Here is a 26381-nt window from a genome sequence, read left to right on the forward strand (position 1 = left end):
ATGTAATCGTTCGATAGCAGTTTTCCCTAGACAAGACCCAGCGTAAAAATACAAATAATATTTACGAAACAAACCAATTATACATCGACATAAATGCATAAATATATATATATACAAATAGTAAAACAATTACAATATACGAAGACACAGAAATGTTATATATTCAGGTAACAAAAATAAGGAAAACAAATTTATAGTACAATAAATGGAAATAGGAGGATATGCATTTCCGGCGTTACAAGCTACGAACCACCTGCAATTCTAGCAGCTACGAACCACCTCTATCCCTTCATGCTTGGTGTCTTCCCTAACGGTGATGTTATCTTTCACCAGCATAAATGTCCATGTCTCTGAACCAGAACCATGCTGCATTGGTTTGAGGAACATTATAGTGAACTCACATTGATGTCTCAGTGACCAGATTCACCATTCATCGTATGGAACCCATCTGGGTTGTTATCAGACACCATCACCACATATGCATATCAGCTGCCTGTTATGTACATGAAGTACATGACCTGTGCTTGAACGTCAAATGCCACATATCTCCACAAACCTACCAACAAACTGTTGGATCCCTGATATGCAGACCCAGTAATTATTCCATTCCAAAGAGGGACAAACAAGTTATTAAGCAAGTGATCATAATGTTTTGGCTCATCAGTGTACATCTTGTTGTCATAGGTATTTATAGATAACAACATTGTCATGGTACATTTATGTCTGGGGAAATTTTTGAAAACAGACCATTCCAGTTTGGGAATAAGAGGGATATTGGCAGAAAACTACTAAATGTCCTATTTTTGCAAATGGAGACTCTGAGATTAACGCCAGATATCTAAAATACCATGCAGTTTATTAACACCAGATATCTAAAATACCATGCAGTTTTCAAATGTGAAGTTTTCCATTCTTTCATTCTATTCCATCTTAAATAAAACATTTTCTCTCTAGCTTCATAATCTTTATTGTTGTGGTAAACATAGCTGTTGTGCTTTTATGTCTAAATTTTCTGTGCCTTTAAGTTACCAGTAACTGGCAGTTCTTAGTACACATATTTGAAAATAAATTATGTTTAGTCCGTTGCTGAATATTTCAGAATGCAATATCAATGATGTCATATTATATTTATCTTTTAATCATGTTCATACTTGTAACCTAGTCTAATCCCCAGCTTATGGCAATAAACTGTGTCAGCTGAAGTCTATGTAAAACTATCTTCATTTCAATTTCCTTGCCTAAATAATTCCTAGTGTTTATTTAAGATAAAAATCTTCATAAAACCTCTCAAAAATCTGGCAAGTTAGGATAAAGTATATTTTTAAATATTCCAGTTTGAGCCTAAGCCTAATATCCTCATATGAAAAACCACTGTCACCACCACCACTGACAACAACGAGTACAACAGAAACCAGGACACCTACAGCTGTCTTTCATTTTGCCCTGTCTTAGTTTTTCATCAAGTAGTATATGCTTCTGTTCCCAGTGACTTTAGTGCTTTTTCATGCTTTATACTTCTTCTCATTTCAGATTCTAAAATTTTGGATTTTGCTGGTATTTGATTACTAATTTCCAATTCATCCTGTTGCACTTTTTCTACTTTAAAATGCATTTCTTCTTTTATCATTCACAGGAATTTTAGTTTTAAACTCTAATTTAGTCTTCCCATTTTTGTTTGTAGTTGGTAATGATGGAATTAGAGTACAGATTACCATACTTTTATGTACTTGATGATGATAACCACAATAGCAATACAATCATCTCATTAATTTGACAATATCTGAAAGTGACTTATTATGAAACAAAATTGTCGACACTAATTTTCCAGTGCTGTAACTCTGTTAACAACTGTTACATTTGTGGTCAGCTATGACCCAATGGTGTGTCTTTGTTAGCTTTTTATGTATTATCATGTTTAGATGGTACTGGTGTTTGTTTAAAAAATATACAAACCTTTGTTCTTACAGTTTGGAAGCACGTGTACCATTCCTAGACCAGCAGTTCACACATTACTTCATGGGTCTTCCACCTGCCATGAGGTGTCCACAGAAAGGGATAGAGAAACACTTGCTTCGATCAGCATTTGATGAGACAGACTTACTTCCAAAAGAAATACTGTGGAGGCACAAAGAAGCCTTTAGGTAAGAAGACAGTTGTACATATTACATGAATAGTTCACATCCTGAAAAAAGAAAAAAATATATAGCTATGTATGAGAGAGAAAGGGACAGAGAGAGAGAGAGAGAGAGAGAGAGAGAGAGAGAGAGAGAGAGAGACAGTGAGAGAGTGAGTGAGAGTGGGGGGGGGGGGGGGGGGGGGGGAGACAGACAGACACCATATCAAAATTCCGTCTTTGACAGAGTCCATCATAGCAGCACGTAAGTCAAAGTGCTACACACCAACGGTGCTCTCCACAGATCACATCAAAACAGACTCACACTGATCCTGGTCTGGCTTTTATGCTGGATTATGGTGTGGGCTTGTCGAAGGCACTCCTGATGACAAGTGCCCTCTAGGTAATAGTGCTACAGCTGTAATGAAGTGGGACATGTGCAGCCATCCTTATGATGTTGTTTATTATATAGCTACCAGTTTTGGTGATTCAGTACACCATCTTTAGGCCTTAATTGATGCTGAGGGAGCTAACTTTAATCAAACACATGATCCCATCAATGGCCAACATCTCTGAACTGGTTTCTTGTAAACTGTAACAGTGATGCGTCTCCACCATCTAATTGATGGTTGGAGACACATCATCATTGTTACAGTCCACAGAAACCAGTTCATAGATTTTGGCCACTGATGGGATCGTGTATACGATTGGAGTTAACGCACTCAACATCAGTTAAGGCCTGAAGGTGGTGTTGCATTGCATTTTTTTTAAGCTGCATTATGACTAATAGGGCCTGCCATCTTATTAATTTATGCAGGCCTTATTGCTTCACACAGACCTCTTAGCCAGTATCCATGGGCACCATGGTGCAGCAAAATTGTGCTGTGCAGTTGAGGCCCTGTGCATTGTTGTCCATGCAGAATCGTGTGGAGGTGGGGCTGTGTGGAGTTCTTTTGTCTGCACTTTGGTGTTATTTGTTATTTACTTACAGCAATTACACTTATTTTTTAAAGAAAAACACAGTAATTTTGAAGTAGGATATTATAAATTTATGGTATAATTTAAGAAGAGAATAAAAGAAGACAGGAAAGAGTAGATACACCAAGACCAGCTGGGGAAGTGGCCTTGGTATTGAACTTCAAGTCCAGCATCCACATGTGGTGCTACCCATTTTAATACTCCACATGAACATCCCTCTTCGAGAAAACTTGATTTATTCAGTCTGTGTGGATCTAACCCATGTTGGTATTGTTTGTTAGAGTGCTGAGTGAGTTGATGTTTGTTAGGTTACACAACAAATAATCTAATTAAGCTATATACTGTTACTACATAGTTGTAGGAGAAATAACAAGTTACCACTAACCTATTATTAATGATGTAAAAACATTTTTGTAGAATAAAACTAGGCTTTTTGAGTAGTGGGCCCACAAGTTTTGTATAATTGCATAATAATTATGATCTATTTCTATTGTGTATCTATACTGTTTGATTTTGCTTGCTTGTTTTATTTCGTATTAGTACATTTACAATGTGTTTATTTATGTAACTACTTAACAACATTGGGTACACGTTTAACATGGGTTTTAGCATGATAGCTATATACAGACTACTCTAATTACTTCTACTTTGATTAGATGTATTCATAATATGATATAAATTGCGATCTTTGATTAATGTTCATGTGAGTAGTTGTGTATGTTTTACGTAATGTATGTTTTATGTGTGTATGTTACGTAAGTGTTGTTCATCATCAGTACTGGATCTACTCAAGCTATCTATTTCAACCTGTCTTCATCTCCTGTGCCTGATGAGTCTGTTTGTGTATGTCATGTTCTGCTTTTGAGATGTTGTTGGTGATTGCACTCAACTGTCTCTACGTGTCTGGGTTCCTCAGTGCATAGTATAGTGTCATTTTCTTTATGTGTTCTATTTTTATTAAGTAAGTACCTGTATTTAATGCATTTAAAAAGGAAGTGTTCTGGGGAACCAATTTCCCCGCATGTGTAACGACTGCTTTCTGAAAGTGACATGTGCTGCAAATGCTTGGGATAAGGGCCAGTTCTAGTCACAAAATGAACCATGCCTTGGCCAGGGTTGACATGGTGCAGCCTTACCATTCCCTGACATTGGGGAAAATGAATAGACTCAAAGGCCGTTATCACTCTAATCGCAAACTTTTTGCCAAGTGTCCACACAAAAATTTTTTAGTTGGCACCTGTCTTCTGCGTGCTGCCCAGTGGTCTGCCACACTCTCTCAGGTCTACCCAACTTCATCCAGTATGTTGCAGCCCAATATCCAATAGTTAAATCAATTTAGTACATTCCAAGCACCACATACAGTGATGTGGTGCCGAATGCCCCAGATAGTCTAAGTAACACATTCCTCTGCCCCCACCTAACAGTGATTCTGATCATGTTGAGAGCAAGTCTTTCTGCCCATATACTACCTGCAAAGCTCCATAGCAACTCAAAAAGTGCACAGTGGTAAATTCATATGTGTGTGAGTGATAGTCTGTATCGTGTCAAATTTATTGTTGCTAGTTTGTGAAGTACACATTCAGCTTTGTTTGTGATTAGTCATATGTGTTCAATGAAGTTATGTCATTTGTCGATGTCTACCCCAAGATATTTAGTTACTATTTCATGTTTGTGTTTGTGCTGGTACTGTTTACTTTGATTGCTGGGTTTCTTTGTAGTGATCCTTTAATCATTGTGTATGCTGCTTTTTGAGCTGCTATGAATAATTTGTTTTGGTTGCACCATTGTTGTATTGTGTGTAGCATACTATTGGCCTTGTTTTCCAACATTGCTCATGTGCTGGCTGATATCACAACTAACAGGTTATCAGAAAATGCAATGATCCTGTCTGAACATTCATCTCCCTTGATTAAATTCAAGAGCAGTTCAGTTGTGATATCCCAGAAGATGAGCCTGCAGATTGAGCCTTGTGTCTTTTGGTAGCTGTTTTTACAACCTTGCAGTGCCCTCTTGCCACTCAGCCAGTCTTTTCCTACAATAGTCTCAAAGACTATTGTACAGGGATAGGGGTACCTGTAGTTTTCGATATCGTGCAAACAATGCTGGCCATCAAAGATTATCAATGGTGTCAGCAATGTCAATAAGAACTGCAACTACATACGTATGTAATGTGTGATCTACAATTTTGAAAGCCTCATTAATTGCATTGTCAATAGATTTTCCCATCGTAAAGCCAAACTGCTGCTGACTAAAGCCATGGAGTTCCCTGTGACCTTGGAGACAGTTACACAGAAGCCTCTAATGGACCTTAGCCACTGAGTTTAACAAAGCAAATTGGTCAGTATGATTTTTGTTCTGGTGGATCCCTATCTGTTGCTTTTTTAATAATTACTGTGTTGGCTGTTTTCCAGACTAGAGGCGCCCATCCCAACCTCAGGGCATCATTTATTAGATTCGTTAAATATGGGGTTATCTGTGGTGAGACCTGGTGCAATGTTTGCAAGTCGATATGGTCTGATCCTGGCACTTTTTCGTTTTTCAAGCCAGCAATTGCTATTGTGACCTCTTCTCATGCAAACGGGCAGGAGGCATATCTATACAATGTCTCCATAAAATGTGCTTGTGCTTGTGTATCTGTTCATCAATCATCATTGGGCAGAAGTTTGTCCAGCAGATATTGTGCTGTTTGTCTCCAATCCTGTGTTATGCTCTGTCATACTTCACTAGCGTAGCCAGCAGAAGAGGGGGACTTATCGTAGTGTTCCCAGTGTTCTTATCTAGCTGTGATTAGCATGGTTTTGAATGTAGCTTTTGCGTACCTGTATTCTTGTAGTCAAATCTGTCTGTCCCAAGTGGTAAATGCCTTCTGGTAGATCCTTCTCTTGTGTCTCATATCCTGTCTTAGTGTAGATAACTTGAGGTCCAGGGAGGCTCTGTCTTACACTGGTAAGTGAAAGTCGGTATGTATTTTCATTGGGCTGTTTGTAATATATGTGAAAGTCTGTATGCCCTTAGGTCTACACTTTCCATCTACATTTTCCATCAGCTTATCTCTTACACAATCCTGAATCCTCTCTCAATTTGGTCTGTGTAGTAAATATTTGTTTGATGATGGTGTATAGAGTGCAAGTCTTTGTGTCAATGATGACTGTACTATGATCATGTGTCATTACATTCAGATACGTACACCAATCTATTTCCATATTGAAGCTATGTGGTTAACAAATGTTATGCCTATATTGCTTCTTCCATCAGCATGTCCTATATATGTAGGTGGTAGGTGGTTGTCCTAGTTCGCTGATAATGTACAGGCTGATCACACTTAGGATGTCATTGATGATCTGACCTCGGTCATCAGTCCGATTACAATGCCACAAGGTGGATCTGGCATTGATGTCAGCTGCAATGATCATTTCTTCCATCTTGAATAAAGTACTGTCTGTTGAATCATATCTGTGTATGGTTGACTTGTATGGGAGTACTGGGCATACAAAGATACCAGTATCCGTATGTCTGTACTCTTGTTGATCTGTGCTGTTACAATATGTCTAGTGCACAACTGTGTGATTTTTATAGTATGGCATTTGGTGTCCATTATCACTATAGCAACTATAGTCTGCCAACTCCTGTTGTCTGAGTTATTCTGGGGGGCGGCCCAGACATATTAATATCCCATTTCTGCAGTATGGTTGTTGAATGCACATGAAATCAATTTTAAACTCTTTGGTCAGCCTGGGGAGTTCTGCACTTACATTTCTACTCCTCATAGCACTGAACTGCAAGATCTTCAAGGCTGCCTTGTATACTCATAGCACTTCACAACCATCTGCTCTGGCTCAAAGTACATTCTCCAATGAGCCCTGACAAGGTCTTTGTACATTTCCTTAATGTTGTGATCTTCTGAACGCCATCCACAGACCTGTCTCAGGAGATTAGCACGCTCATCCCCATCAGTGGGCAAGTTTTCCATCTTTATGATTATCCTATCCATCTGGTCAGACATAGGGAAGCAAATGGAATAACCCTTCTCATGTGTTAATTGTGTAGCTAATCTTTGTGCAGTTTCCAGATATCCTGTTGCTCGAGCCTACTGAGCTTTAAGTTCAATTCAATTGCACTGTAGTTTGCTGGTTCTTGATTATGATTACGTTATTGTTCATCCTGTGCATTTTCACTTCAGACTTAATTTAATAACTTACTTCTCACTTATGTTGTTCACTGCTTGTTTATGCACCTCTGTCTGTGTTTCTTTTTTACATTCATTATTATGAGAGTTAACTTTGCTCCCCCACTTTGTTTTATGGCCTTTTGTTTTATCATAAAAGGGCTTTACCCTTTTCCTCCCGATTTATGTTTTCATTATTAGCAGTTGATGTAGTCATTGTTACTTCATCACATGCAATATCAACAGGGGTTATTGTGGTTGTTCTCACTTCATTACACGACACATCTTTGGTAATAGATGGTGGTACGCCTACTTCATCACGAACCACGTCTGTGGGCATTGATGGTTGTATCCTTATTTCATCACATGCCACATATTTGGGGATTGGTGGTTTCCCTCCTTCTTCACATACCACATAATTTGGGATTAATGGTGGTATCCCCACACAATCACACACTACATAATTTTTACTTTCTTTACATGCTACACTGTTGGTATTGCTCTGTTTCATGGGCATTACTATGGGTGGAGGTGATGGCCTCTAATTAATGGCAGAAGGGATTTCCCCTGGGTTGTAGTATCCTCCTGATATAAACTTAACAGGGTTCATGTATTGTTTACATTTTGTTGTGTCATATCTATCTGCATGTTCAGGATTTGTCTCTGGTATAATTGATTGTTTTAGGTTCTGTTGCATTTCATAGAAATTGTTGTGAGATGCATTTTAACACTCTGTATTTTGAATGTGAACTGCATGTGTATGTGTGATGATATGAGTCTCTCAGTTAGTTCATGTTCCATTTGTTCCACCCTTAAAATTAACACAGTCAAAAATGTAGTCGATTGAAGAGTTCAAGTTATAGCATACGTGCAGCTATTGGCTCAACTTTACCTACATTACACATTTGGTCCAGATAATCTGTATTATCAAGATATTCGTCTTGGGTAGCCTACATTTATATTAATGATGTTATTTAATTTTTACTGTTTAATGTGTCCTGCTGCAATTTTTACACCCAAGGTGTAAAACTGTCTGATTCTGGATTTAGAACATAGTGTCTGGAATTCATAATACAATCAGAAGCCATAGTCAGTCAGTCTCTGTTTGCCTGTTCTCCAAAAGTTTGTAAGTTAGACACTAAGTCGTTCTGCCTTTGGTGCAGGTCTTGCCTTGTTTCTTACAGTGAATGAATCCTATTTTATGCTCTGATCCTGGGCATTCTGTTTCTTTTATGTCCTTCTTCACCACATGTTCCACAAATAATGTAAGTAGCTCCTCAGACCTTCACAGTATGTACCAGATCACAATGCTTAAAACATTTTGCGACTGCATTTTAATCTTTGACTCCTAGACATTGGAAACCTACAAATACTCTGTTTTGGCTCAATAACTGGTTTCTTACTCTGGGGCTTTCCTCTACAACGTTATTTGCAAAACCTTCATCTCAAGGTCTGGTTTTAAATCTCAGTTTCACTCAATTTTTAAATTCCTCTGTGTATATGTGTTTTGATAAATTTAACCCATATAGCTTGTCCAGGAATTCATCATCCTTGTCAGCTGCAAGCACTTAATAAATTGTCAGTAGTGGTCTTCTCTTTTTGAAGATGATGTATTGAATCACGGAAACTGGTAGAAACAAAGTAAATAACCTTGGAAGGACAGTTGCAGGTGTTCCATTTCATTCTGCAAACCTTCAATCAGAAGGACGGACATATGGAAACTTAGTACCACAGTGGTTGGCAATAATGTTATGTCAACAGTCCAGTTTTTGTAGTGATGTCAGGTGGTACCACTACAATTACAGTACGCTTCTTAAACTTAAAACAATACTTATCAGTGAGGCTCTAGTGTTTTTACACTGCTGTATCTGTTCTAACATGTGTCCATATGTATATTTTTCTGTTTTTAGCCTAGGAACTTTACTTTCTGTATGGCACCAGTAAATGTACCGATTTAATATGTATGACTTGTTTATGTGTCAATTAGGAGTTTACTTCATAGCTTGACCAAGTAAACAGTTCATCTGCTGTTCAGGTAGTACATTTGAGAGTTACTGTGTTTTATATTTGTGAACTAAAACAATGTATGATAGGAACAGAGTAAGCACATTTGGTGAAAACATAATGACTGAAGGCCATTAATCAGTTCAGAGCAGTGAATATAATAGTCATTAAATGTGTGTCAGTCATAACCATCTCCAAAAGCAATAGCCCATGAGCCACCGGATGATCCAGAGGACAATAACATGTGCACACGTGGCAAAACAACATAGGTCGCTTGGCGTTGCATACTTAAATTTGAAGTGGAGAGTGCAGTGGTCACCCTGTAAGGTAATATGTGCACAACATGATTAACCAATGATATTTTCTGCAGCAGTGAATTTTGAAAGGAGTACAACTGGTGTGCTACAGGGGCAACTCCAGTCAGCCAACCAAATCTTTATCTTCGCTTGTAATAAGATAATGAATTTTTGTAGCAGACAGTACTTTTTTAAATTTGCATTCCTCTTTTTCTTTTTTATCCATTACATTTTTACACCAGGTGATGCATTACGATTTTGTAATATTGTCATAATCTCTATTTATTCAATGGTATGAAGATAACTAAGTTTATAACATATTCTGAGTTTTGAATAATGGTCAACAGAGCCACACAATTAATGTACTCAGATCGCAAGAACAAATGAACTTTATTTACACTCAAAATTGACTACAACAATGCAGTTATTCAGATGTGAGTCCACGCTTTTTCGTTCCAATCCACTGATTGCACTGGGAGAGTTCATACAAGTGCGATGGTGTGGCTGTATCGATGGAAGAGGGTAAAGCTTGAGAGTGGTCCAGGAGAGAAGTCCAGGCGAGGTGGGAGCTCATAGTTGTTTGGAGGTGGTGTGGCTGTTGCTGATAATGTGGAAAGATAAACTCCATCAGGTAGGCCACAGTTGCAGCCAACTTAATCAGGAGTGGTGGTGAGTTGCACTCAAGTGTGACTCGAATAGTATGGCTGTGCAGAGTCAGGATGCAGGACAACAGGATGCAGTTGGCGCTTGTCCCAGAGTGACTCCCGATGCAACCTGGTGCCGAGTGACCAGGAGACATCCTTTATAGCTGCCTGGAGGAAGAATACTGCTATGATGAGCAGTGGGCACATCATGATCTGCAGAAGAAAAATTGGTGCCTGTGATGGAAATGCTGATTGCGGCAACTCTCGCAGCAAAGCTGGCGTCAAGTTTGATCATGGTGGCTGGAGGAGATGCAGTTGGCAATAACTTGGTGTGCTTATGTTATTGCCACACTGTTTCCATGCATCTCCCGCTTATGGTGTCACCAGTGGCCTAGAGAGGCAGCGGCCCACAATATATGCCTGTGTTGCTTAACAGTGCATCCCGGACAGATATAATGCTGAATACTTTAATGAAGCATCTTAAACAGTGCGATCTCCTCTATGTAACTAATATTAATTCCAAAACCATCCTCTGTATGAAACCTAACTCACAATTTGCTCATATGACATCCTGAAAGCCTTGGATTAGTGCAGCTGGTGGATGTAATATTTCAAAACTTCCAAATACTATTTAATTTAGTATCACACTAACACTTATTATTCAAAATATTATAATAGGAGATATCAAACAAAATTTGTGATTGGATTGAGGTTTTCATGGTAGGGAGGCTGCAGCTAGTTATCTTGAATGGAGAGTCATCAACAAGTGTAGCAATAACTTCAGATATGTGCTAGGGAGTTGTGTGGAACCCTTGCTGCCCATAATGTATGTTGATAAAGCGACAGGAAATGTTAAGAACAACTTTTGACTTTTTGCAGATAAGGCAGTTATTATAATAAAACACTGTATTGAAAAAAATTCTCCAAATATCCACTCAGATCTTGATAAGATTTCAAAGTGATCCAAAGATAGGCAGTTTGCATGATATGTTCAGAAATGTAAAATTGTACACTTTACTAATTGCAGAGAAGTAGCATCACATGATTATGATATTAATGAGTCTCCGTTGGAATTAGTCAACTTATACAAATAGCTGTGTGTAACAAATTGCAGGGATTGTAGATATATGAAATCAAGTGGTCATGTAGGCTCATTTGTAGGCAAAGGAAGTGACAAACTTCAGTCCAGTGGTAGCATAATGGGTAAATACAGCAATTCTACAAAGGAGATTTCTTACAAAGCAAGGAATGCCGCTTACTAGAGCCCCCTAAATATCCCTCCTTAGGAGCTATGTCCGCCATTCGTGGTCTCGCGGTAGTGTTCTCGTTTCCCGAGCATGGGGACCCGAGTTTGATTCCCAGCGGGGTCAGGGATTTTCACCTGCTCTGAGATGACTGGATGTCGTCGTGTCATCTTCATCATCATCAGTCATCCCCATTATGGTTGGAGGAAGGCAATGGCAAACCACCTCCATTAGGACCTTGCCTAGTATGGCAATGCGGGTCTCCCACATTTTTCCCCTACGTTCTGTCAAGAATCATGGGACTTCATTTCCATTTAAGAACTATGAAGACAAGATTAGACTAATTGCATTATGTTCATATATGTTTTAAGCAGTCATTATTCCTGTGCTCCACATGAAAATGGAATGGGAAGAAATTCATCTATAATTGAATTTGATAATCTCTGCCATGCACTTCAATAGTTTGCAGAGTGTAGATGTATATTTCACAACTATCTCACTTCTGGTCTAAATATGCTGAACAATTCATGCTGAATGGTGAAAGGTGCCTCACCAGTTTCAACCTACAAACTGGTTGTAGAGAAAATTCTTCAGGCAACTGAGGCGATCCTTAAATCTGTCAGCAATTGAATTGGAGTTACCTACCCGCAGTAACATGTTACATTCTATTTTGCCCAGAATATGGTGGTGCTGGATCATGATATAGACTACATGAGACACCAAAGGCATTGAAGAGCCATCCTGATACATGCCTGTTCAACTACAGCCAAATCTTGTGGAGACTGGTCGGAGTGGGATCCGAAGTCCACAAATCTAGCTCACTGGCAGATGTGCTCAGTAGAGTAGAAGTCAAGTGTTGTGGAGGGTTACATAAATACACTCCTGGAAATGGAAAAAAGAACACATTGACACCGGTGTGTCAGACCCACCATACTTGCTCCGGACACTGCGAGAGGGCTGTACAAGCAATGATCACACGCACGGCACAGCGGACACACCAGGAACCGCGGTGTTGGCTGTCGAATGGCGCTAGCTGCGCAGCATTTGTGCACCGCCGCCGTCAGTGTCAGCCAGTTTGCTGTGGCATACGGAGCTCCATCGCAGTCTTTAACACTGGTAGCATGCCGCGACAGCGTGGACGTGAACCGTATGTGCAGTTGACGGACTTTGAGCGAGGGCGTATAGTGGGCATGCGGGAGGCCGGGTGGACGTACCGCTGAATTGCTCAACACGTGGGGCGTGAGGTCTCCACAGTACATCGATGTTGTCACCAGTGGTCGGCGGAAGGTGCACGTGCCCGTCGACCTGGGACCGGACCGCAGCGACGCACGGATGCACACCAAGACCGTAGGATCCTACGCAGTGCCGTAGGGGACCGCACCGCCACTTCCCAGCAAATTAGGGACACTGTTGCTCCTGGGGTATCGGCGAGGACCATTCGCAACCGTCTCCATGAAGCTGGGCTACGGTCCCGCACACCGTTAGGCCGTCTTCCGCTCACGCCCCAACATCGTGCAGCCCGCCTCCAGTGGTGTCGCGACAGGCGTGAATGGAGGGACGAATGGAGACGTGTCATCTTCAGCGATGAGAGTCGCTTCTGCCTTGGTGCCAATGATGGTCGTATGCGTGTTTGGCGCCGTGCAGGTGAGCGCCACAATCAGGACTGCATACGACCGAGGCACACAGGGCCAACACCCGGCATCATGGTGTGGGGAGCGATCTCCTACACTGGCCGTACACCACAGGTGATCGTTGAGGGGACACTGAATAGTGCACGGTACATCCAAACCGTCATCGAACCCATCGTTCTACCATTCCTAGACCGGCAAGGGAACTTGCTGTTCCAACAGGACAATGCACGTCCGCATGTATCCCGTGCCACCCAACGTGCTCTAGAAGGTGTAAGTCAACTACCCTGGCCAGCAAGATCTCCGGATCTGTCCCCCATTGAGCATGTTTGGGACTGGATGAAGCGTCGTCTCACGCGGTCTGCACGTCCAGCACGAATGCTGGTCCAACTGAGGCGCCAGGTGGAAATGGCATGGCAAGCCGTTCCACGGGACTACATCCAGCATCTCTACGATCGTCTCCATGGGAGAATAGCAGCCTGCATTGCTGCGAAAGGTGGATATACACTGTACTAGTGCCGACATTGTGCATGCTCTGTTGCCTGTGTCTATGTGCCTGTGGTTCTGTCAGTGTGATCATGTGATGTATCTGACCCCAGGAATGTGTCAATAAAGTTTCCCCTTTCTGGGACAATGAATTCACGGTGTTCTTATTTCAATTTCCAGGAGTGTACCTTCATGTCCATAATGCATATCTGAAGTGATTGAGACATAATTTAAGACAAGTGAGGCAGTGCATTTATGTTGCTGGAGGCACACATCATTTGCAGCGTGCTAAAGGCAAACAGATCAGATATGACACATGGTTGGAGAGTAAGTTCCTGTATTATTTGCTGACGAGCGATATCAACATGTGTCTGTGAACAACTCCACTCCTCATTACAAATAGTGAAATTTTTAAAAATATCATACCCCATAACTTTAATTAACATAACTATAAAATTTGCCAAAGTAGATATTCCTTTTGTGAATATTAATGTGTGAGTAAACAGGGAAAAATTTTCACTTGCCTACAAAAACTCAATCATGTAATGATGCCATTTGATAGTTTACAGAAAAATTGTGATTATTAAGATAAATTAACTTTGAAAACAGCAGGTAATTTAATTGAAATAGCAACCTAATACACATCACCAAGAGACAAAACATCAAATGGTACAACTAAATAAATTTAGAATGTTGAACAATTAGGTCCAGGGTTTGTATCTGTTGATTAATAACCCAAACACAATTACCACTTGATCTTTACACAAGCACTGCCCAAGAAAATACATGACTTGTGTGTCATCAAATTACTTGAAATTTATCAAATTATAAGGAATGATTTGAAGTATTTGTTTGCTTGCCAAAGATCATACACCAACTTGATTTGAAAGCTTAACTTACTATAGTTGCAGAACTTATATGTGTATGGTTCTCTCTGTTTTCAGCTTTTTTTGTTGATGAACCACACATAATTTAATGGGTCAAGCTACAAACAAGCTTTTGCCCACTCTTATGAAATTTGTCTTAGAAGTAGCCTCAGTAGTAACTTAAATTTACTTAAGTTTTTCATTTTTATCATGAAAATTCAATTTCTTGTAACATTTCCATTGATTTCAATTTCAGATGGTATCCAACTTCATATACTTATTAGTATTATCTGAATTCCTATGTTGTTCACAAAAGTTGTTGTGGTCTTTAGTCTGAAAACTGGTTTGGTGCAGTTCTATGCGTCTATCCTTTGCAAACCTCTTGATCTCTGAATAACTAGTGCAACCTGCATCTGTCAGAACCTACTTAACTGTATTCATGCCTCCACTCGCAGCATTGCCAAATTGATGATTTGTTGATGCCTCAGGATGGGGTGTCATGTTAACCAATACCTTCTTTTAGTCAAGTTGTGTCATAAGTATCTTTTCTCCCCAGTTTGATTCAGTATGTCCTCATTAGTTACTCAATATACCCATCCAATCATCAGCATTTTTCTGGAGGAGCACATTTCAAAAGCTTCTATTCCCTTTTTAGTGTCTGTACAAGGCATGGCAACACTACAGACCATCACTGTCATCATGGATGTAAAACATTACAGGCCAATGGCTGCTCAACAAGAAGCCAGGAGCTGCCCCCCCAGAAGAGGGAACAAAACACAGTGTCTGAGTCAATCTACAGAGGAGCAGAGAGTCTGAGCACCACATAGAGATGAAGCACAAAGATAAACATAAACTTCATCAATGCGAACAACTGTTACTAGTGCACAGAAAACATAGCACAGCATGAGGTGAGGGACTGGTGTGTGATAGTTGAAATCAGCAAAAGAACTGCTGGGTCTGACCTGTGACAGCTGGTAGATAAAAACCTGAGTCAGTGGCTCTGCTGATACACTTCACATTCTGTCTATTTTGCTTTGATAACCACACCAGCTCATCTGCATCCATTGGATACTAAATCCCTCCCTCCTGAAAAGGCCACATAGGGCCAAAAATGGCCTGACTTCTGCTGCGATTACCATTGCAGCTCTGCCAGAGGGTTGGAAGTTTGTGAAAGCTGGGATGACATTTGATCTGCTTGTATCAGCAGGGGTGGGGACTCAACCACTGGCAAGTGGGAGGGGTTGATGCGGTTGAGTCAAATTCCATGAGCTCAACATCAGCAGTCGCAGGAGTGATCCTCACCCTTGCCCCAGTCCACAGTCAAAGATAGGACGGCAGAAGGCAGCAGAGTGCATCCATGCCACCGCAATTGGGAGGATTCCAATGGGCCAAAATTGACAGTGACCTCATCATCCGGCCAGCTTAGATATGGTGGTGGTGGTGGTGGGGCCCATACAGGTCGTGGACACAATTGATTGGGATGATAAGTCAGTTGCTCCTCAGTGACATCCACCACAAATAAATGCTGACCTATGTGGCCCACTACTACACCTGGCAGCCCTTCCTGCTGCCAGCTGAAAGACTGGGCCCAAATGGCAGTGCCATGTTGAAAATGGGGCATGTGTCTCAGAGTGTAATAAACCTAAAAGACCCCACAGCCGGCACCCATGCAAACACTCTGCTAACTGCACCTGCAAAGAATCAAGCAATGCCTGCTGCAACGTATCTTTCAAAGCAAAAGCTAGAGCCTCTCGTTAATTGAACTCTGAATTGGGACTGGCCAGAAACTGCCAAAGTGCATATGCATTCGCATGTTGGACAGTGGTCTGGTAAAGAATGCAATAACTATAATTTCTGACAAAGAAGGTCCACTTTGCAAGGGGTGGGCAGTCCTATACAGTATCTTAGAGTGAGGGCCAAATGAGGAAACAAGAGGTTTGTAATCGGTGATGCATAAGAACTTCACTCCATACAATAACATTTTAATGGCGTAAATGATAGCCAACGACCTTATCCACCTGTGAATACTTATGTTGCACTGCAGAAAGCATCTTCTATGGGCTGCTCCTTGCCATCAGGGTTCCGATATACAAAACAACACCAATACCTTGATGGGAGGTATTGGTGGCTAGGGGTAAAGGAATCCACACAGGCAGCAGAGCAAAAACAGTGCTTGATAGGCTGAAAAGACTATTAACAGTTCACGGACCACCTTAACTTCATGCCCTTTTGGTGAAACCACCTAAGAGGATAGCAGATGTGTGTGGCTCGGGAAATGAACTCAGCATAAAAAAAGATCTTACTTGTATACCGGAGCTCAAATGGTTCAAATGGCTCTGAGCACTGTGGGACTTAACATCTGAGGTCATCAGTCCCCTAGAACTTAGAACTACTTAAACGTAACTAACCTAAGGACATCACACACATCCATGCCCGAGGCAGGATTCAAACCTGCGACCGTGGTGGTCGTGCGGTTCCAGATTGTTACCGGAGCTCCTTTATGTTCTTAGGCAGCAGCAGGTTGATAATGGGTTTTATATGCTCGTCTGTAAGTATGAGGCCTTCTTTGCTAAACAGGTGTCCCAAAAAATGCACCTTCAGGGAGACAAATCTGCATTTTTACAGCTTGTGACACAGGTGACTTTCAAAATGCATTGGATAACTGTCTGCAAATTTCTTAAATGCTCCTCTCGTGTAGAGCCCATTACCTAGATGTCAATGAGGTAATTTATACAGCAGCTTTTGTCCTGAATCAATTGCTCCAGATATCATTGATAAAGTCTCAGCACAGATGAGATTCCAAAATGCGAGTGATTAAACTGGTAAAGCCCAAAGGGGGTATTGATCACAAAGAAATTTTGAGAAGCTGCAAGCAATGCACAAGTTGGTGCATGAAAAATGCTGGCCCCCTGACAACTTCATCAACTTCTTCAGCTGCAGAGTTGGATATGAATCCGTGATACAGTGCACGTTGGCTATCTGTTTAAAATCACTGCAAAGGCACACAGAGCCATGTGGTTTCTGAACCATCACCAAAGGGGTGGTCCACTGACTCAACATAATAGGAGAAACAGTATCAAGTCATGACAATGCTGCAACTTAGCATTGACCTTCTCATGTGTGGTGAAAGGGATGGGGCAGGGGTGAAAGAATTTAGGAATCAGAGCAGCTTAAGACAGATGTGCACCCGGAATTTTCTGCCCAGTCGAAAGTATTCTCAAAGAGCTGGTTGTATGACTGTGATAAGGAGTAAAGATATTGAAAGGGGCTGATTGAGAAACTAAATATATTTTGTCAACTATCTGGAAACCAGAAACAGGAAAGGCATCTTAACATAACATGCAGAGATGGAGGGTTGTCCCTTCGAAAGAAAACACCATCTACTATAAGACACAACTTGGCACAGTGGCCATTGCAATGCAGGTCAGACCAAGAGCCTGTATGTTTCTAAGTTAATTAATTGGACTGTCTCTCCCTTGTCTGTTTGAAACTGAATTGGTCACCCATCCACTATCAGCAACAGCAGAATACGCAGTGGCAGTGTGTGTGTGGCATCAGAGACACCCTCTGAGTGCAGGGAAGACACTGGGCAGGGCGGCGGGCCAATGGATGGCACTGTAAGCTCTTAACATAAATGGAGTTATGCTGCTTGAGACTTTCTCAATGTATTAACTGCTTCATTGGTTCACAGGCATAGCATCGGATAATGTCGACGAAGCCATATGAGATTTTGACTCAGCAAGGCATGGGAACCAGAATTGGTGGTACTAAGGAAAAGGAAGAGAAGGAAACGTAGTAGGTGAATATGGATTGGGGCTAAGAAAAGAAAGAAGAAGCTGCCTGGTAGTATTTTGCACAGAGCATAAGGTTGTATACATGGAAGAACTCTGAAGATACTAAAAGGTTTCAGATAGATTATATAATGGTAAGACAGAGATTTAGGAATCAGATTTTAAATTGTAAGACATTTCCAGGGGCAGATGTGGACTCTGACCACAATCTATTGGTTATAAACTGTAGATTAAAACTGAAGAAACTGCAAAAAGGTGGGAACTTAAGGAGATGGGACCTGGAAAACTGAAAGAACCAGATGTTGTACAGGCTTTCAGGGAGAGCATAAGGGAACAAGTGACAGGAATGGGGGAAAGAAATACAGTAGAAGAAGAATGGGTAGCTTTGAGGAATGAAATAGTGAAGGCAGCAGAGGATCAAGTAGGTAAAAAGATGAGGGCTAGTAGAAATCCTTGGGTAACAGAAGAGATACTGAATTTAACTGATGAAAGGAGAAAATACAAAAATGCAGTAAGTGAAGTAGGCAAGAAGGAATACAAACGTCTCAAAAATGAGATCGACAGGAAGTGCAAAATGGCTAAGCAGGGATGACTAGAGGACAAATGTAAGTATGTAGAGGCTTATCTCAGGATGGGTAAGACAGATACTGCCTACAGGAAAATTAAAGAGACTTCTGGAGAAAAGAGAACCACTTGCATGAATATCAAGAGCTCAGATGGAAACCCAGTTCTAAGCAAAGAAGGGAAAGCAGAAAGGTGGAAGGAGTATATAGAGGGTCTATACAAGGGAGATGTACTTGAGGACAATATTATGGAAATGGAAGAGGATGTAGATGAAGATGAAATGGGAGATACGATACTGCGTGAAGAGTTTGACAGAGCACTGAGAGACCCAAGTCAAAACAAAGCTCCAGGAGTAGACAACATTCCATTAGAACTACTGATAGCCTTGAGAGAGCCAGTCCTGACAAAACTCTACCATGTGGTGAGCAAGATGTATGAGACAGGTGAAATTCCCTCAGACTTCAAGAAGAATATAATAATTCCAGTCACAAAGAAAGCAGGTGTTGACAGATGCAAAAATTACTGAACTATCAGTTTAATAAGTCACAGCTGCAAAATACTAACGTGAATTCTTTACAGACGAATGGAAAAACTGGTAGAAGCCGACTTCGGGGAAGATCAGTTTGGATGCCATAGAAATGCTGGAACACGTGAGGCAATACTGACCCTATGACTTATCTTAGAAGAAAGATTAAGGAAAGGCAAACCTACGTTTCTAGCATTTGTAGACTTAGAGAAAGCTTTTGACAATGTTGACTGGAATACTCTCTTTCAAATTCTGAAGGTGGCAGGGGTAAAATACAGGGAGCGAAAGGCTATTTACAATTTGTACAGAAATCAGATGGCAGTTATAAGAGTTGAGGGACATGAAAGGGAAGCAGTGGTTGGGAAGAGAGTGAGACAGGGTAGTAGCCTCTCCCTGATGCTATTCAATCTGTATATTGAGCAAGCAGTAAAGGAAACAAAAGAAAAGTTTGGAGTAGGTATTAAAATCCGTGGAGAAGAAATAAAAACTTTGAGGTTTGGCGTTGACATTGTAATTCTGTCAGAGACAGCAAAGGACTTGGAAGAGCAGTTGAACGGAATGGACAGTGTCTTGAAAGGAGGGTATAAGATGAACATCAACAAAAGCAAAACGAGGATAATGGAATGTAGTCGAATTAAGTCGGTTGATGCTGAGGGAATTAGATTAGGAAATGACACACTTAAAGTAGTAAAGGTGTTTTGCTACTTGGGGGAGCAAAATAACTGATAATGGTCGAAGTAGAGAGGATATAAAATGTAGACTGGCAATGGCAAGGAAAGCGTTTCTGAAGAAGAGAAATTTGTTAACATCGAGTATAGATTTAAGTGTCAGGAAGTGGTTTCTGAAAGTATTTGTATGGAGTGTAGCCATGTATGGAAGCGAAACATGGATGATAAATAGTCTGGATAAGAAGAGAATAGAAGCTTTTGAAATGTGGTGCTACAGAAGAATGCTGAAGATTAGATGGGTAGATCACATAACTCATGATGAGGTATTGAATAGAATTGGGGAGAAGAGGAGTTTGTGGCACAACTTAACTAGGAAGGGATCAGTGGGTAGGACATGTTCTGAGGCATCAAGGGATCACCAATTTAGTAGTGACTCATGACAATTTTGCTTTGTATAAAGTTTTTGGCCACATGACAATTCAAAAGGAGTTTCTCCAATCCAGTGTTGTATGACCTTCCAGTGGTGGATCGGCTTACCCAACTAACAGTGCCACAACTATTGAATGTCAAACTTGTCCAGTCATGCACACTGAACAGTACAGATGTGGTCACGTGCAACTCAAACCATAGCTGTCGCATTACAATTCATCTGTCATTTGTAACTGACCCTATTTATGGTTCATTGGTTCACGGGTGTTGCATCAGATAATGTTGTGGGAGTTGCACAATATTTCAACGAGACAGCTGCTCATCATCTTTAGATCTTTAGGTGCTTACTGACATGTAGCTGCAGTGACTCGACAGTATACAGGGTGGAGAAACATTGAGTCACGAAATTTTAACCTTGCGTAGCTGATGCCAGTAGGGACCAAAATTACTAATGTTGTGTAGGTCGACAGCACACCATTTTTAAACTGTGGAAACTTGGCGCCACGTGCTCAGATTGGCCGTGGGATTGCTCTGTTGCCATTTTTCAGTTGACGGACAGCGCTACGGTTGCTGGTTCACACAAACAAACATCCCTCACGCCGTCACTGCGCCAACTTGATACACACACGTGTCGAATAGGTCTTATTGCTTGTCTCCACCTCACGTTAGAGGCATTCACATGTAAGCTTTGCTTCAGAGCACACACACATCACCTGTGATTTAGTCATACAGTAAGCATGGTGGCACAGTATTCGTTTGAATCAGGTCTGATTGAGGGAGGACATAGAAGCAATTCAGAGGTGGGCTGCTAGATTTGTTACTGGTAGGTTTGATCATCATGTGAGTGTCACGGAAATGCTTCAGGAACTCGGGTCGGAGTCTCTGGAGGAAAGGAGGTGTTCTTTTTGTGAATCGCTACTGAGGAAATTTAGAGAAAAAGTATTTGAGGCTGACTGCAGTACAATTTTACTGCCGCCAACTTATATTTTGCGGAAAGACCACAAAGATAAGATAAGAGAGATTAGGGCTTGTACAGAGGCATATAGGCAGTCATTTTTCCCTTGTTCTGTTTGGGAGTGGAACAGGGAGAGAGGATGCTAGTTGTGGTGCAAGGTGCCCTCTGCCATGCACCGTATGGTGGATTGCGGAGTATGTATGTAGATGTAGATGTAGAACACAGGCTAGGGTTTTGCCGGTGGTTTCTGCGACATGCTGCAAGAGATCCCAACTTCCCCACAATTGTGTTGTTTACCGATGAGTGCACCTTCCATCGGGATGGCCTTTCCAACATTCGAAACGTTCATTACTGGGCAAGCGTAAATCCTCACGTCACGTACATCCATGGACTCCAGGAACAATTTTCACTCAACATTTGGGCATAGTGGGTGACCATCTGATAGGGCTGGTCTGTCTACCTCCTTGAGTTACTGGGGCAAATTACCTCCACTTTTTGCAAGAAACTCTACCCGGCCTGCTGGAAGATGTTCTCCTGCAGATATGGCTACGCATGTGTTTGCAGCATTATGGGGCGCTTACACATAACAGTCGTGCTATGAGCGGATATTTAAATTAACTGTTCGAGGGCCAGGTAATTGGCATAGGTGCTCATAGGACATAACCCCCTCGATCGCCAGACCTCACGCCACCAGACCTTTTCCTGTGGGGATTCTTCAAGGTTCTAGTTCACCCAACCGGACACGAACTACCTAGAAACAAAGAGGAATTAATGGATTGCATTCAACATGCTGCCTATCACATCAGGGCAATGCCAGGAATCTTTGAAAGAGTTTGGCACAACACCGTTAGATGTTACCAAGCTTATGTCACGTCAGAGCGTTGCATGTTTGAGCACCTGCTTTAAGTAAACAATGTCTTAGTTACAATTTGTAAAAGACTTTCTGTACGTGAACTAACAGCTGTTGACGGGTTTGTTCCCGGTACGTCTTACCCATGGTCTAGGGGTAGCGTCTTTGATTCATAATCAAAACGTCTTCGGTCCTGGGTTCGATCCACGCCACTGCCTAAATTTTGATAAATAATCAGCATTGGTGGCCGAAGACTTCCGGCATAAGAAGTCAGCCTCATTCTGCCAACGGCCTTGTCAAAGAGGGCGGAGGAGCGGATAGAGGTTCGGGGCACTCTCTTGTCCTAGGGGTGGGTAATTGACCCTAAAGGTGGAAGAATCAGCAATGATCAACGACATGAGGATGCAGAAGGCAATGGAAACCACTGCATTAAAGACACGTAACGTTTATCCACAGGACATGTGGCCTGTAATTGAAGAAGTGTCATGATGATCTCTCCATTGGCAAAAGATTCCGGAATAGTCCCCCATTCAGATCTCCGGGAGGGGACTGCCAAGGGGGAGGTCACCATGAGAAAAAGATTGAATAATCAATGAAAGGATAACGTTCTACAAGTTGGGGCGTGGAATGTCAGAAGCTTGAACGTGGTAGGGAAACTAGAAAATCTGAAAAGGGAAATGCAAAGGCTCAATCTAGATATAGTAGGGGTCAGTGAAGTGAAGTCGAAGGAAGACGAGGATTTCTGGTCAGATGAGTATCGGGTAATAACAACAGCAGCAGAAAATGGTATAACAGGTGTAGGATTCGTTATGAATAGGAAGGTAGGGCAGAGGGTGTGTTACTGTGAACAGTTCAGTGACCGGGTTGTTCTAATCAGAATCGACAGCAGACCAACACCGACAACGATAGTTCAGGTATACATGCCGACGTCGCAAGCTGAAGATGAACAGATAGAGAAAGTGTATGAGGATATCAAAAGGGTAATGCAGTATGTAAAGGGGAACGAAAATCTAATAGTCATGGGCGACTGGAATGCAGTTGTAGGGGAAGGAGTAGAAGAAAAGGTTACAGGAGAACATGGGCTTGGGACAAGGAATGAAAGAGGAGAAAGACTAATTGAGTTCTGTAACAAGTTTCAGCTAGTAATAGCGAATACCCTGTTCAAGAATCACAAGAGGAGGAGGTATACTTAGAAAAGGCCAGGAGATACGGGAAGATTTCAATTAGATTACATCATGGTCAGACAGCGATTCCGAAATCAGATACTGGATTGTAAGGCGTACCCAGGAGCAGATATAGGCTCAGATCACAATATAGTAGTGATGAAGAGTAGCCTGAAGTTCAAGACATTGGTCAGGAAGAATCAATACGCAAAGAAGTGGGATACGGAAGTACTAAGGAATGACGAGATACGTTTGAAGTTCTCTAACGCTATAGATACAGCAATAAGGAATAGCGCAGTAGGCAGTACAGTTGAAGAGGAATGGACATCTCTAAAAAGGGCCATCACAGAAGTTGGCAAGGAAAACATAGGTACAAAGAAGGTAGCTGCGAAGAAACCATGGGTAACAGAAGAAATACTTCAGTTGATTGATGAAAGGAGGAAGTACAAACATGTTACGGGCAAATCAGGAATACAGAAATACAAGTCACTGAGGAATGAAATAAACAGGAAGTGCAGGGAAGCTAAGATGAAATGGCTGCAGGAAAAATGTGAAGACATCGAAAAAGATATGATTGTCGGAAGGACAGACTCAGCTTACAGGAAAATCAAAACAACCTTTGGTGACATTAAAAGCAACGGTGGTAACATTAAGAGTGCAACGGGAATTCCACTGTTAAATGCAGAGGAGAGAGCAGATAGGTGGACAGAATACATTGAAAGCCTCTATGAGGGTGAAGATTTGTCTGATGTGATAGAAGAAGAAACAGGAGTCAATTTAGAAGAGATAGGGGATCCAGTATTAGAATCGGAATTTAAAAGAGCTTTGGAAGACTTACGGTCAAATAAGGCAGAAGGGATAGATAACATTCCATCAGAATTTCTAAAATCATTGGGGGAAGTGGCAACAAAATGACTATTCACGTTGGTGTGTAGAATATATGAGTCTGGCGATATACCATCTGACTTTCGGGAAAGCGTCATCCACACAATTCCGAAGACGGCAAGAGCTGACAAGTGTGAGAATTATCGCACAATCAGCTTAACAGCTCATACATTGAATCTGCTTACAAGAATAATATACAGAAGAATGGAAAAGAAAATTGAGAATGCGCTAGGTGATGATTAGTTTGGCTTTAGGAAAACTAAAGGGATGAGAGAGGCAATTCTGACGTTACGGCTAATAATGGAAGCAAGGCTAAAGAAAAATCAAGACACTTTCATAGGATTTGTCGACCTGGAAAAAGCGTTCGACAATATAAAATGGTGCAAGCTGTTCTAGATTCTGAAAAAAGTAGGGGTAAGCTATAAGGAGAGACGGGTCATATACAATATGTACAACAACCAAGAGGGAATAATAAGAGTGGACGATCAAGAACGAAGTGCTCGTATTAAGAAGGGTGTAAGACAAGGCTGTAGCCTTTCGCCCCTACTCTTCAATCTGTACATCGAGGAAGCAATGATGGAAATAAAAGAAAGGTTCAGGGGTGGAATTAAAATACAAGGTGAAAGGATATCAATGATAGGATTCGCTGATGACATTGCTATCCTGAGTGAAAGTGAAGAAGAATTAAATGATCTGCTGAACGGAATGGACAGTCTAATGAGTACACAGTATGGTTTGAGAGTAAATCGGAGAAAGACGAAGGTAATGAGAAGTAGTAGAAATGAGAACAGCGAGAAACTTAACATCAGGATTGATGGTCACGAAGTCAGTGAAGTTAAGGAATTCTGCTACCTAGGCAGTAAAATAACCAATGACGGACGGAGCAAGGAGGACATCAAAAGCAGACTCGCTATGGCAAAAAAGGCATTTCTGGCCAAGAGAAGTCTACTAATATCAAATACCGGCCTTAATTTGAGGAAGAAATTTCTGAGGATGTACGTCTGGAGTACAGCATTGTATGGTAGTGAAACATGGACTGTGGGAAAACCGGAACAGAAGAGAACCGAAGCATTTGAGATGTGGTGCTATAGACGAATGTTGAAAATTAGGTGGACTAATAAGGTAAGGAATGAGGAGGTTCCACGCAGAATCGGAGAGGAAAGGAATATGTGGAAAACACTGATAAGGAGAAAGGACAGGATGATAGGACATCTGCTAAGACATGAGGGAATGACTTCCATGGTGCTAGAGGGAGCTGTAGAAGGCAAAAACTGTAGAGGAAGACAGAGATTGGAATACGTCAAGCAAATAATTGAGGACGCAGGTTGCAAGTGCTACTCTTGAGATGAAGAGGTTAGCACAGGAAAGGAATTCGTGGCAGGCCGCATCAAACCAGTCAGTAGACTGATGACCAAAAAAAAAAAAAAAAAAAAAAGTCTTACCACTAAACAACAATGGATGTGTCGGGACCCCCGCAATTCGTCCCCAGGACCCCAGAGTGGAAGGATGGTGCGCTACCACCCAGCATGTGAGCTGACGTGGACACATTGTGATCTCGGGCAGGCAAAGCATTCGCGATCATGCGTCATCCAGTGCATCCAGCAACAGGGCAATCCCGAGGCCAATCGGAGTGCGTGGTGCCAAGTTTCCATAGTTTAAAAATTGTGCATTGTTGACCTACACAACATCAGTAATTTTGGTTCCTAATGGCATCAGCTATCCAGGGTTAAAATTTTGTGACACAGTTTTTCCCCACCCTGTATACACCGACTCCCTAGAAAAGCGCAGGTGCCAAGCGGTGGGGTAACATCATCATAGATGAATCATAGAGAACTGTGACGTCCAGTGCCTCCTGCTGCAGAAACGGGCCATGATCTTCGCATTCGCAACACGGGAAAAGCGCGGCCACTAACAGCGGCCCAGTGCTTGCCTAGGCAGAGTGTTGGTGCCCGTTTTAAGAGTACAGACTTTCTCTGTCTGTATTGACTTGGATTGATTTGTCTGTGGCTGACAATGCCTCGTTGTTGTTGTTGTTGTTGTTGTTGTTGTTGTTGTCGTTGTCTTCAGTCCTGAGACTGGTTTGATGCAGCTTTCCATGCTACTCTATCCTGAGCAAGCTTCTTCAT

The 26381-nt window shown here is 41.5% G+C and overlaps 1 protein-coding gene across 2 annotated transcripts in view; it reads left to right on the forward strand.

Annotated features, from left to right (window-relative positions):
• Window positions 1–26381, forward strand: part of LOC126190742 (asparagine synthetase [glutamine-hydrolyzing]) — a 199560-nt gene that overhangs the window by 149315 nt on the left and 23864 nt on the right. For both annotated transcript variants that reach the window (XM_049931236.1, XM_049931237.1), the window contains exon 9: window positions 1968–2141. In XM_049931236.1, the coding sequence (XP_049787193.1) occupies window positions 1968–2141 (174 nt within the window). The remainder of the gene's footprint in view (window positions 1–1967; window positions 2142–26381) is intronic.

Source organism: Schistocerca cancellata, chromosome 6 (genome assembly GCF_023864275.1).
Source record: "Schistocerca cancellata isolate TAMUIC-IGC-003103 chromosome 6, iqSchCanc2.1, whole genome shotgun sequence".
NCBI classification, from domain to species: Eukaryota; Metazoa; Arthropoda; class Insecta; order Orthoptera; family Acrididae; genus Schistocerca; species Schistocerca cancellata.